The sequence below is a fragment of the Stegastes partitus genome, unplaced genomic scaffold (assembly GCF_000690725.1).
Source record: "Stegastes partitus isolate 25-593 unplaced genomic scaffold, Stegastes_partitus-1.0.2 Scaffold603, whole genome shotgun sequence".
Classification (NCBI taxonomy): Eukaryota; Metazoa; Chordata; class Actinopteri; family Pomacentridae; genus Stegastes; species Stegastes partitus.
The window spans coordinates 307,314-321,547 of NW_007578334.1; the positions used below are offsets into that span (position 1 = coordinate 307,314).

General features: G+C 41.8%; 2 protein-coding genes across 3 annotated transcripts in view; one reads left to right on the forward strand and one right to left on the reverse strand.

Annotated features, from left to right (window-relative positions):
• Window positions 1-1,376: 1,376 nt before the first annotated feature.
• pdk4 (pyruvate dehydrogenase kinase, isozyme 4) lies at window positions 1,377-13,102 on the reverse strand. 2 transcript variants are annotated; one of them, XM_008289288.1, is made up of 11 exons: window positions 12,774-13,102; window positions 12,297-12,438; window positions 9,507-9,578; window positions 8,258-8,442; window positions 7,592-7,681; window positions 7,165-7,242; window positions 4,330-4,406; window positions 4,141-4,239; window positions 3,825-3,938; window positions 3,288-3,401; window positions 1,377-2,938 (listed from the first exon to the last, which is right to left on the reverse strand). In XM_008289288.1, exons 1-11 carry the CDS (start codon window positions 12,889-12,891, stop codon window positions 2,795-2,797), a joined length of 1,233 nt encoding a protein of 410 aa, XP_008287510.1. In that variant the 5' UTR covers window positions 12,892-13,102; the 3' UTR covers window positions 1,377-2,794. The 2 variants fall into 2 exon arrangements, with proteins under 2 accessions (XP_008287510.1, XP_008287511.1); XM_008289289.1 differs by lacking the exons at window positions 1,377-2,938; window positions 3,288-3,401; window positions 3,825-3,938; ... (1 more) ...; window positions 4,330-4,406; window positions 7,165-7,242 and having other exon boundaries at window positions 7,599-7,681; window positions 8,232-8,442.
• Window positions 13,103-13,781: 679 nt separating this feature from the next.
• Window positions 13,782-14,234, forward strand: part of dync1i1a (dynein cytoplasmic 1 intermediate chain 1a) — a gene marked incomplete at its 3' end in the record, with an annotated part of 46,161 nt that continues 45,708 nt past the window's right edge. The window contains exon 1 of the mRNA XM_008289290.1: window positions 13,782-13,931. The remainder of the gene's footprint in view (window positions 13,932-14,234) is intronic.

Genomic DNA, 14,234 nt, shown 5'->3' on the forward strand with positions numbered 1-14,234 from the left:
TTTGCCTAATACAACAATAAGGTGTTTTTTTCATGTTTGTATTCATGTAGTTCTGTGAATGAAACACACATGAACTCATGCAGCTATTTCACAGCATGTGGACACTTGTCTTCAATTTTTTCTTTTACATTTAAATTGGGGAGGCTGCAAGGTGGAGCAGTGGCTAGTACTGTTGCCTCGCAGCAAGAAGGTCGCCGGTTCGTGTCCCGGTGAGGACACCTGGGATCTTTCTACGTGGAGTTTGCATGTTCTCCCTGTGAAGCGTGGGTTCTCTCCGGGTTCTCCGGCTTCCTCCCACAAGGTCCAAAACCATGTAGAGGTTAGTTGGTGATTCTAAATTGTCTGTTGGTGTGAATGTGAGTGTGCTTGGTTGTCTGTCTCTAAGTGTAGCCCTGTCTGTCGCTCTCTCTCTCTTTTTTTTTTTTGGCAAATGAATAACACTCAAAACACAACTGCAGGGAGGTGGAGAGAGAGTCTGTAACCATAACTGCTCTGTTTTTTGTTGCTATGATGGCGTATCAACCTGGATTATTTACAGTATTCTTATATGTATATTATTAAGACAATGTCTGCTTTTTTTTGTTTTTTAATGATCCCTGGTGGCGTCCCTCCCGGTATATTGCGCCACCCCTTGTCTGAATGAATGCCTGTATAAGTAAAGCTCCAAGTAAAGTCTCTGTAGGTCAGCATAAGTACCAGACATATTCTGCAGAGGGAACATTGTTTGGATGACTAAAGGGTCAGACCAGGCTCCTAAAATAAACCAGTGAGGGTCACACATACGCACACATTATACAAAAGATAAAGAGGAAAAGGATTTCATGTAAACTGACTGATACACTGGTCTCATATTTACTTTTCATTCTCTTGCATAACGCTGTATTTGCACTGCCATCGTGTCTGAATAAACTGGGAAACACAAGCGAGCGAGAGAAAGGCGGCGGCGGCGGCGGCACCAGAACAGAGCAGAGCGACATTAGCGGGTCCACTAATGAAGCTGCACAACAAAGCGGGGACAGCCTGTTCTCGGCTCTTACTGGCAGCTGGCCACCAAAAGCCACAGCGCCGTGTCTGCTACGGTGACTGACAAAAGTTTCCAAAAACAAGCTTGCAGAGAGACAGAAGGCAGCGAGGAGGTGGGTGACAACAACTTCCAACGGCAACCAGACAGAAGGCAGCAGCAGCAGCAGCACACGAGGCTGTTTACACATTAGAAGCCGTTTAAATTCTCTCTTAACCGCCGACTGATGTTTTTCATGTCGCATGCAGGGATTTCTTGCAAAATATCGGTTCATACATTAACATGAAGCAAGACCTTGAACGGCAGAGTTAATCAACACACAATGAGCTGCAAAAAGCAGGAGGAAACTACATAGTAAGAGGTGACATGAGGTTTTTATTTTTTTATATATTTTTTTACATTTACTGGTCCTTCTAGTGGTGAACCACAAGCTTAGTACAGTAACACTTGGCCTTTGAGGGACATTTATAGTCTTAAAAGTGAACAATATGCGTCTGGTAGTTCAAGGGTAGTTCACGAAAATCAAACCTAACATGAAACATTTCATTTTACACAAATTAACACAATGTTTTTTCAATGATAAAAGCTTAAAACTAGGCAAAGGCTGAACTGAGAAGTATGGAATATAAAAATCTGACTGGTATGTAATGGGGACATGGAATATGCACAATACATACAACATAAGGCCATATATGTTTGATTAATACAGCTTGCATGAAGAATTATCTAAGCGGACACACACACAACAGGATGATAGCTTACAGTGTTTCAAATTCTCTCAAATAAGTCACAATACAACACTTGCGTAGCGGTGGTGGTGGTGGTGGTGGTGGTATCAAATGACCAGCTGAGATCCTGTGTTTTACAACGTTATGTTTTACTTCCTACTGTGATCACCTTCACAGTTTTAACACTTCATAATTCCTGCGACGGTTAAATTGAAATATGCTACAATTGAAACTCACAGTTCAGTCATACATATTGACTTTCCGCTCAACATTCAACGCGATTCAACTTTAAAAGTCATTTCAGCTTACATGGGTTCATTGCTAAGGCAGAAGGTAGGTAGTCAGCGACATTCACGGTCCTCTAACGAAAGGATCACATTTACATCTCATTTTAATTGAAGAACACTAGAAATGGAACGACTGATCTGATGTCCGTGTCATCTGAGCAAAAGTAAGTTCAGTGTTGTGGTTGTTGTGTGAGAGCTGACGACGAAACGCGCAAGTCGTGAAATGAAGCTGCTGAAAGCTAACAACAGACTTTGCTCCCTTTGTCATAATGCTGGAGTCACTGCTCCCATTCTGTGACTCACTGATACGCATTTAATCTAAAAACACAACTTCACTCAGGAACTTTACAAACTTTAGATGGTGAAATGAAAAGTAGCTAGCGTGCTTGTTTCTGACTGTGACAATTGAGGCGATTAATACTTGACTTGTTCCATTTTCCATTAGCAGCATTTAGTCATCATGAAATGAAACGGTGAGCTTTTGTTGGGTTAAACTGAAATCAGCTTCAAGAGGTAATAGTTCAGGTTAGTTATTGCTGTGCATTTGTCTTTCTTGATATCAGCGATGAGCGCTTTTCTCCTTTATAAGTTTCCCTCTCGCGTGAGAGTCGAATCCAGGTACAATGAGCGTAAATAAATCCAGCACCATCCTGATAGCGTTCGGTGCCGTCTAGCACTTACAGTACACGTTTATACATTTCCTTCTTAATTATTCTTCGATTCGAACTACTTCCGAGTGTTCTACCCTCGGTCCGCCATCACCGATTGCTCTCATACTTGCCGAGGTTCTTTGGCTCCTTGCTGGGTACGCACCAGTCATCCGCCTCGATGCTGGCCTGGTAGTGCCTTAAGGCGGACTTGTTGAAAACAGGCAGTCTCTCCACCGACTCTGAGGACAGGGCCTTGGTAATACGGGACAGAAGGGAACTGGTTACTCTAGGGCCTTATCACACTGATGAATGAGAGTCACATTGAGGTTGTTTCTCATCAGGCTTTCCATCTGTGCTTCATTACAACTTTACACACACTTTAAACATTAACAGCAAACATCCCTGTTTTCTAACATGCAGCACGGGGCGCATTATGACCTAAAAGAAGACACACGAGTTGCACATTGTCTGCATTAATCACTTTACATCTCCCACCACTCAGGCTATGCAGTACATGCAGCTGACGGTACATTTGTATGTGAACTTTGCATCAACTTGGCCTCCACAGTTATTTCTGACATAGTGACAGAGCTGTTCTCACCTTCAAGTAAATGACAGCTGACGTGCCGTAGCCCTCCATAGAGTAGAGCTGCAGGTCTCCCTGGAAATACCTGGCATACAGACGGGAGATGGGAAGGCCGTATCCAAAACCAGCCTGAGTGAAAGAGGAGGAAGAGGAGGAGGAAAATAATAAGACATTATAGTATTTTTTCAGATTGGCCTTTCAGGGAAAGTTGCTAAAACATTGCAACATCAAAAACATCAAGTGGCCTCTGGAAGTTTGCTTTAAAACAAGTCTTCAGTTTCTCTTGTGGGTTACAGTTTAAACCCAAAAAAATGTTGCTGAGTTTGTTCCTGTTTGTAATAAGCTAATTAGCAACCTTGCTCAGTGGTGCGAGCCTCAAGTTTTGGTTTGCCTTTAATGCTTGTTTGACCCCAACAGGATTTCACTGAACTCTCAGGTTCAAAATGTGATCCAAAGCTTGTATATTTTTGTGTCCTGGCAAAGGCACTTAATGTTTAAGATTTAAGAGTAACAATAAATGTCAGAGAGTGAGTGTGACAGATTTGGTCTTACCAAAGGTGCGTTACGAGAGTTGTCTACGTGGACAGGACTGGGAGCTGTGGAGTACATGTAGCTAAAGAGACGTTCAATCTTCCTCAGAGGGACTCCACCTCCTCTGTCCGACATCTATAAATAAAGGAGAGGTATGCTACGTTTACAAGGGTCCTCTTATTGTTCTGCCAGCAGGCTCATGCTCAGCGAGCCTGGGCCGTTTGAAACAAACCTAAACAATGTGATGCTTTGTGTAAAGTCTCAAGTCATCAGGGTTAGTTTTATTTACAGTACACACTGAGGCGCAGCAGTGTGGCCTCTCAGCGTCCTCATCTACCTTGATAGTGAGGTCCTCAGCGCCGAGCGCAACGCGAACTTTGATCGGGGGCAGCGTGGGGCTCGTCTCGTGGGTCTCTACTGTAGCTCTCATAGCGTTCTGACAGAGAACATGGATTACAGAAGGAGTGAGCAGAGTCATGGTGGGAAACAGTACCTGAGTGGTTTTCAGCTTTGTGGTTTACTGTACCTTGAACAGCTCAAACAGCATGTGGTAGAGATGAGACGGCACGTATACGATGTGCAGGGGCTGGCCAGGGGTTTTGGCTGTGAAACATTTCAGAGGATTGACTGTGAGAAAAAGTCTGCTAATGTGCTGAATTGGTGGATTGGTGAGTGTGCAGCTGGAAGTTGTGAACACAGGCCTCTTAGATAACTACGGAGCAGTGACAAATTAAAAACCTGAACCCTCGACCCCTGCGGTGAGGGGGGTTTGGTAACTCTGTTATGCTGCTGGGGAACATTTTGCTGCCATGGCTACAGCACAGCGAATCAATACAAAGTTGTCCTCTTCTAGGATGACAGTGTCCCCATCAATAGGACATGAAGGGTCACTGAGCGGTTTCATGAACATGATGTGAATTATTTGTTCTGGCCTTCAGTCGCCAGATCTGATCACCTACAGGAGATTTTGGACTGACTGGTTAGACAGCGCTCTTAACCACCAGCACCACCATTAAAACACCAAATGAGGGAATGTCTTCTGGTGTTCATCTCTCCAGTAGAGTTCCAGAGACTTTGAGAATCAATGCCAAGGAAAAGAAAAGCCATCCTAACACCTCACCAAGACAATTTATGTTGGATATTATTTTCATTCTTTGTCACCCGTCTGTGGATGTTCTTTTTGTGTCTATATTAGCTGTGACACGAGACAAGAGAGATCTTTCATCTGAAAAACGATTAGAGCCCCTCTCACCAAATTAAGCGAAGAACAAGGCAGAACAATTTCCATTTATAATTTTGATTTATATTATCTAGCCCTCATTGGGCAGGAACAGCCGTGCCGAGTTCTGATATTTAAAATGCTGATACATGTTCAGACTAATATACTGCAACATAAGTTAAGAATATAGATTCTATGACTATAATATAATGTTATAATAACTACCGTATTTAAGTATTCCATTATTACATGTATTTCAACTTTTCAAAAACTGTTTTACTCGTAGATTTTAATACTTTTTACATGTGCAACTATAATTACTGCTTCATGGTTAATATGATTTTGCCAATTAGTCCAGTTGCAGTTTACATTTGTGACTTGACCTTTGAACTTCTGGTAATAAAATGGCATACCTTCTATATATGTATATTATATATTATAAGGATATCATGTGCATTATCATTATTTTGTACATTTACAATCCATTTTTTTTTCATATGAAAGAATCTGTCCAATATCAACAATACCTATATCTAGTCAAGTACTTACATAAACACACTGTCTCCTTTGCTGTTGTAACGCTGCTAATTTTCCTGCCGTTGGATCAAAAAAAGGCTTATCTTATCTTGTCTTATATTACAAAACTTCTTGAGTTACGGCCAAAAACTTGTTCCATAAGGTCAAAGCAACATTTATCTTTCAACAACAAATCCTAATCAGTCCATTCTTGAGTCCAAATGGATGTTTGTGTGCCAAATTTTTAAGAAAAAATTCCTCCAAAGGTATATTCAGGTACATTATGAAGCAAGTTTGACATAGCCGGGCTTTCTATGTGTAAGCCAGCTCAACAAAAACCAAAGCCCCAACCAGAGATTACGTGTATCACGAAGGTGGTTATTAACTTTCTTTGTCAGCTCAGACTTTCTCCTCTAGACTGTACGCATTCACATTAAAAGGGGCGTTTAACGCGTCATGTGACTCTTCTTCAGCACAAAATGAAACGATCGTGTGCAGCTGCTTCAGTCAACACGCTGTTTTAAAGGAGAACAACGAGGAACATCAAAAAATGATGACGACAAAAAGCGCCCCTACTGCAAATGGTGCAAGACAGAAATGCTGATAGAAAACTGCGAAACATGCGAAATATAAAATGTTCTACTGATGCAGCTGCTTATTTCTAACTGACAGCTGCACACCAAAGTTAAACTTTAAACTTCATACATTTAAACATGATCTTGTATTGAAGTGCATTTAGGTCTGACACTGTCCCATAATGCAGGAAATCACTTCAATTTTTGGCCCAATCAAAGCGAAATTAATGTTATTGATTGAATATTTTCTGTAATAAATACCACCAGAATAGTGCATTTTCTAATCTGTGTTCCATCAGCTGCAGCACCAGCAGAGTAAACAGACTTGACAGCAAATCAGAGCCAAACATAAAAACATATTTACGTGATTTCTGAATCGCCAGCTAAATGCATGTCTGGTTAGCTCCACAGCATCAGTTACCATGGAGATCTAGCAGGTAAAAAGAGAGCCACCTTCGGACACTGAAAACTCTGGCTTTAAGCTCAACATACCTGCCAACCCACTCACTTCATAGTACAGCCCTCAGGCGTTCAAGGGATATTGCAACGCAACACCTATAGTCTTGCCCATTGCCTGTGTGGACAAATAATGAAGTAAATAAAGTTTACTTCTGATTAGGTTGTCGCTTCTTTGTTGGTTGGTTTTGTATGGTTCAAGTTAAAGCTGAGGTAGGCAGTACGTTTTGGTGTCACTGGACACTAACCTTCCAACATGTTGCAGTTCAAGTGGCTGAGAAGAAAGTAGAGTTTTGTACCTCCTCCTGGCTTTACTTTTGGGTTTGTTTGTTTTTTTCTTTTTTTGCCTTTCAGATTTCTGCCTACTGTAGCTTTAAGGAATGTCTAATGCTGACGCTGAGTTTTTGGCGGATTGAGCTGACAGGAAACAAACACCCAAGGCCTCGGTTAAACCAACAAAGATTAGGTTCAGTTGCATTCAGGAGAACACCAGCAAAATGATCCCTTCACAGAGATGACTGCAGCAGAAAACATTCAGATAAAACAATGCAGAATCCTATAAAACAGAGTCCTTTTGATTGCTTTTAAGACTTACAGTTGACTTCGGTGATCTCCATATCAGGAGAGGTCAGGTAATACTGCTCACACAGCATTTTGGAAGTTTCATAGGCATCTACAAAGTCAAACACAGCAAAGTGTGGTCATTTTGTAAGCATCAGATATTTTAACCACAAAAAATAACAGGTCCTGCTAAATGGAGAACAACACTAGAAGACATCTTGTTTTTCTCTCTCATGGTGAAGCAGTTTACATAATATTCAAAGGTGGACCTATTGAAGCCGCCAACATAATAATACCACTTCCCTACACTAAGTATATTGACTCAAAAATATCAGATAATAAAAGGTCAAACCGTTCTCAATCTGTGCAAACAGAGAGTCGTGAAAAACAGATAACACATCCAGTGTGTGTGTGTGCGTGCACAGATAACAGCACCGGAGCCAAGAAATATCATTCATTACCTTTTACTACCTCCACAGCGTCACAGGTGGGGTCAATGCTGCCAATGTGTTTGGGATGGGCTGGGTTCACGCTGCCGTCAAAGATTAATGCTACGGGACACAAATAACAAATCACAAAGGAATAGACGCAATTCGCTGTTCATGATGTTACACGTTTGTGCATACTAAAGTACTGTATACTGTACAAGGGACTGTCAATAAGGGCTTGTTGACATAGCTGTACATACACTCTTGTTCTGCTGGCAGTTGTGCCAAATGCATTAATCCTTCAGGGCAATAGAAATTCTGCACTGCTGTAAAACTACCATTGTGGCACTTGTGCATCAATTAGACTTTACTCATGTCTGAGATCACTGCTTGGTGCCGATTCAGCACATCATACGTAATGTAAACATTCCCTGTGGAGCTGCAGATTACTCGCAGCTCTGCAATGAGTAGGATCTTGTCACGTGTCTATCTTTTACCTACATCTTCTCAAATGTTTCATGGGGAAGAAAATGCCCTCAAAACATTTGTTAGATTCTCACATGAGGTTTTAAATTGCAGCTCTGAATGTGAACATAACTGTATAAGAAAACCCCCACAGGGTCCCCTTAATAACATGAGCTGTGAGTGTTAGCAACCGTGTTGATTAACTCACAGTTAATCACAGAGTGCTATACTGACTGTGCTGGTTCATGAGCATGCGTGTGGAGATGCGGCTCATGTAGAAGCGGTCCAGGAAGTACTGAACGTTCTGGTTGGTGACGGGGTCCACGCCAAAAGCGTCCTTGTACTCCACCACGCCCTGAGCCATGGTGGGCACCACGTTGTTGTGCCGGTTCCGGACGTTTACCAGAGTCTGTGTAAAGCTGAGGACGACGACACAACGGACGTGTAAATATGTGAGTGTGGGTATTCGTTATATCATGTTTGTGAGGAAATGTGTGCATTGGCATTCACTTCACTGCGTGCACAAAACACAACAGATTGCTGTAGATTCACAGAGCAGCAAAAGTCTATATTTTCTAGTTGTTTCAAGTACATGTCGCCTTAAGCAAATTCCAACTTTGTAAGTGAGTTACAGTTTTATTTTCAGTGATTAAACTGTATATCATGATTGCAGTTATTTAAAAAAATTCTGTATTTTGCCGACAATAAATACACAGTAATACAAACACACATGAACACACACTAAGGATGTGCCATTGTCTAGTGTTGCTGCAAAAGCTGATCCCAGCAGATTCCAATATGCTGGTATCAGCAGCAAGGCAGCTCATCACTCACCACAGCATTTATACATTTATTTTCCTGCCTATGATACATTTATCTCAACCGAAAGGAAAACAATCTGGCTGCAAACAAGCATCATCTCCCACTTCCTCTCGCCTAAAGGTACAAACTGAAGGGAAAAACGTAGAGCGTCCTATGGCAGATGCAGCAGAGCTACATTAATAATAACAGCATTATTTAATCAGAAAGTTAAAGCATCTGCATTCAAAACAGTAAAACAAGTTCCAACCAAATGTCAAAAGTTGAAATACGCACTGAATAAACAAGATAAGTTACTTTGAACGATAAGAATTGTTGCTGTGGACGAACTGCACGGATGGTTCCTCTTTGTGGTGCAACACGTTGAAGCATTGGACCACTGAGTTAATGCATCTTTTAAAATTATACTACAACGAACCTGCTACTTTTGAGTCTAAAAGTAGCCTTCAGCAGCTGTCCAACGAAAGACAGTATGCGAACGATGTGAACCACAGTTGTTTCCATATCAAGTATTATGTTTTCAGACAGTCAGATCACCCTACAGCATTAACAAATCACTGCAGAATCACTGGATTAGTATTGACCATTATTCAGAGGCAAAACCAAGACTGAGGCAGAGACATTTCTCAAAATCAATACATATAAGAAAGTGTAAATGACTTACCTTGTCAGGACTTCCTTATCGTCTGGATCTTTTTCTAAAAAATCTATCAGCTCCAGCAAACTCTGAGAATACCTGACGGACACAAAAAGGTAGACTGTAAAACAGGACACACAAACACCTCCAGTTTGTTTATTTTATATCAGAATGACAAAAAAGGCCTGAATATAATGGGGAAAGGACATATATTTGTTGATTACATTCATGTGAAACTTCACATGAAAGCACTAAAAACCAATTGGAACAGCAAGCATTGGATTTCTGCTGTATCAGATTTGCTTAAAAATGTCTTCATCGGTTAAATAACTGTGTAATTATACTGTATTTCCACATGACACTGTCCTTAGCATTAAGTAACAGCTCCCAGACTCTTTATCCAGCAGTGGATGAGGACGACTTGGGTGCTGAGCTCACTGAGTCACACTCTTCTGCACTTTAGAAAAACTGGGTGAAAGGTGAACGGCTGTGTGGCTTTGATTTCAACGCACTGGGTTTGTCCCTCAATTGACCTTCAGCCCTCAACTTTTGGATCGAGTCCCGCAGATGTACGTCTTGAAATAGACTTATTTCGCGAGCTTGCCCGGAGATATCAAGGCGTCACCTCTCTTACCTCAACATCATTAAAAAGTGATAGATCAACCCTTCTGCTGAGAGCCCTGCAAAAGTGGGAAGACAACGGTGCCACAGCGCAGGAGGTACATGGCCAAATATAGTTGCCACTGTGGTTCCTCTGAATAGAGTGGGGGTGGGGTGTTGACTTTTGTTGGTAGCATGTCTTCACGTGACTCGTGCACCGAGCATTATCCACACGCTGGGGTAAAGTCTGTAGCAGAACATTGGGTTTTAGCATGATGCTACAGGGAAGTAGCTGCAGGGCTTGTAAAACCAACTCCAACTAGTGAAAGTAAACACACAGGACTTCTGCTTTGGCTTTAAAGATAATCCGCTAAACTCTTAAGTCCTGTAAACCAGTGGTCTTTTAAATGCCGGTGCTGATATTTATAGAGATTAGGGGGACCGGTATATCATGCAGATATCATGCTTTTTCTTTTTTGTTGTTGCTTTGCATTTGATCAAATAGTGTAATATTATCAACATATAGATATGTAATGTATACATAAGGAGTAGATAGTAGTAAATTGCGGAACTTAAATCAACATAGATTTAACAGTCATTGTGTGCATTGTCTCTGTTTGCTTTAGTAGATCTGCCCTCTGCTACAGTGAACTTATTTTGCATTTTAAAATAGGCATCCACAAGTAATCAAGAAAATAAACTTTATAAAAAACAAATCCGTAGGAATGAAAAATAAGGACTTAGTGCATTTAACAACAGCATTTATCAACAGATGCCATTTTCTACTTGTGATTCATGTTGCGATATGTTGTGTCACTTGTGTTGCCAAAGCACAGTGCTGTGCTTCTGTTTATGGATTTATCTTAGCTCACATATCTGACCTCATCTTCTAACACTAAATCTATCTGTAAAGTGGCTAATTTCCAATTGTGAAATGCCTAAGTCAAGCATCTGCTTTGCAAAGTTCTTTGCTAATTTTAGACTTAACATCTGACTAATGTTCTATCTCAGGTCTGAAGATGTGACATTTCTTTTTTTGCCGTCCTCGTGAGGCACAAATGGCATTTAGTCGGCCTGAGTAATCGGTCAAACGATTAATCCGTCTATCACTAATGCAAACAAACTAGGCTTTGCTATCCTTTGACATGCGTGTATCTGTAAACTAGAGCTAGAACACACCAAAGTAGGGTTGAATCTCACTCTCACTAATGTCCACCCTATAGCACCTTATCAGAAGAAGTGAAAATGATAACAGCAACTTTGGTGACAGTTAAAACCTTAGAAGAAATATGACTACCAGTTCTCCTACACGTACACACCTGTGCTTAGCGTACCCTGAATGTTTACAGCCTTCCACTCCTAGACCACGTACACAGTGCACCTTGATATGGGTGTGTGCACACAGGTTCATATATGCTGGTACAGCTCCTGTCTGAGCTCCTGTTTGAGGGTCGTCGAGTACAACAGGCATGCAACAAGTGGCATTCTTCAAAGTTCCGAATCTGCTCTGCATCTTTATGGTGCAACAGTGAAACGAAACAGTGACAACGCCTTACATAACATCATAAACTACAATCACAGTGCCCTTCAGCTCAACTACAGAAGATACAGGAAGGTTATGTTTTATATCTGAAGCTAAATATCCAAGTTTTGGAATATGATGGGAGTTTACTTTAGGGGATGATAAGGAAGGGGCTTCAGTGACCCAGATGCCACTGCTTCAGAGCCCTGTTGTGCTGAAAATTGAAGTTTCTGTGTGCTACAAGCTTTGTAGCAGATCCCGTTCCTGGCATTACCCTGAATGGCCAGCTGATTTGTTTGTGCAGATTCTCTGTCATCGAGGTCATGGTCATCATATAACCTTCAGTAGAGGGCAGCTGGACCTTTTTTTTTAAGGTTCCTGAAGGCATTTCACCCCTCATCTAAGAGGCTTCTTCAACTTCAACTGAAGAAGCCTTTTGGATTAAGGTTTATACATCTTTAAGAACTAACAAAAGAGGAGTTCTACTGAGGCTCTTAGGACCAGTTGAATAGCAAAGGATTTTAAAATAAGATAAAGCAGACACAGAGATGACATTGTGATATTCCTTCCCATCCACTTGCTTTACGTTATTGCAGAAGTGACATCTGATGGACTCTCTAACCATTCCTAGGGGCTTTCAATATGTTTTTGGTGCAACAAAATTGATAAAAAGAGATGTTTTCAGGATATCCTACCAACTGGTGAGCAGCTTCAGGGATGGAGTGCTGAGGAGTTTGTCTGGGAGGAAATCAATTTCCTTCATGATGTTGGCCAGTCTGACAGGCAGCTCCTGTCGCAGGAACACAAAGGAGGTCTTCTCACATGCATTGGCCGAGCCTGCAGTCACATGAGGGACAGCATCAGGAAAAAAATTAAAACCATTAGGCAAGCATCAACCCACGACCCCCCCTGTCAGAAACAGAAATCTATGACTGCAAATGTTCCTAGGCACCACAGACTTCAGTGGATCTTTACTTGGAGGAATCTGTTGTGCAAATAAATGCAATGAACCTTGCTGACCCACGATAAAAAAAAAAAAAGTCTGTTTACTGCATACTCAGCTGTCAACACACACAAAGGGAATAACATGAGTTGTGCAACAGCCATGTGGTAAAAACATCTGACGACATATTGTCCAGTAATCTATCAATGCATCTGATCGTAACGCTTACCAAAGTCAAGGAACTGCTTCATCGATAAGGGAGAAGGTGAAAACTTAGAAAACCTCTCCACTTGTTTCGGGATCCCCGCTACGGAGCCGTTTTTCAGCAAAAACTGAGCGAACTTCATTTTTCTCTCCCCTCTGCAGACCCCAGCTGTCAGTGTATTAGGGACAAACTGTCCTTTCGTTCTTCAACACAATCCAGTTTGACGATTTCTAGCTAGCAGGGCTAAAGCTCGGCGTAACACCTAACATCTTTGAGGAGGCTGTTTACGGGATCCCCAGCATTAATCTTCTCGAGAAGCGTCCTTCCATGTTTGCGAGTTGTTTTGTGTCCTCCAAATTCAACTTCCAGCAATGGGCGGTGTGAGCTGTTGGTGGGCGGGGCAAAGGGAACACTGGCACCAGCATCAACCAATGAGCTTTAAGATTCTTAAACTGGGGCGGAGCCATCCTCCCAATGCTGGATCTATACAGTCTGTTTTATGACAGCATCCTCTACCGACGATAGACTAGAAATACGTGTTTGTTGTGCATATAAACGGTTTAAACTTAAAAACTAAATTACCACAAGAACTACCATACTACCTTAAAAACTACTACAATTATTCGGGCAACAAACAGGTGTTTGAACGAACCATTTAAACAGACGCCGCCTCGTTTTTTTTTTGCCCTTAGCGAAAATTCAACCTTTCCAACCTCGTACTGCTTCCTCCTTTCTTGTCAAAAAAAAAAACTCACCTAGTGGTTCAACGCCACCTAAAAAGCACCTACACGTGTTAATTCGTCTGTTTTTGTCGTTTCAACGCGCTTCTCCAAGTCGCCACAAGATGGCGGCGTTGCTCCCGGTGACAGCGAGTGAAAGAAGGTGGGATTTCCTTCCTCCTCCAGCTCAGCATCACCCTGCTCTTCCTCGGGATGTATCGGCGTGCGGTGCACCTGTTTCATGTCGTATTTGGCTGCTCTGCCGCCGAAATGCCCCTTTTTAACCCGTGCGACCAGTAACCACCACGAGAAGGGTTTGACCGACCTGTTCGGTGGTGGCAGAAAAGGCCTCGGTGTGTTTTGAGGGAACCGTTTAGAGGATGTGTTGATTTTTTTTTCTCCCCCCAGCAGTGAGACAGCATCTTTGCCGGGTGACACATCATTATCACTACGAGTGGATAAGGTACGAGTGGAACAATAACACCACAATTACACTGTTGTTTTCGATGAAATAGCCCTCTGTTTGTGCAGGTGGCTTGCGAAATTCACAGTAGGAATATATGGTAAGGCCTTAAACCGCGTCGACGTTTGTATAAACGGTGTCACATTTGCAATTAGCTTGCTGCGAATGCATTAATTTCAAGCTAACGTTAGCCACTTACAGCACCACACTAATGTATGCATATTTAGCTGTGTATTTTTCCTCTTATGTCAGTTCCTACGTTTTATTGTGTTGCAGTGTAAAACGACCTACATAGCTTTATAC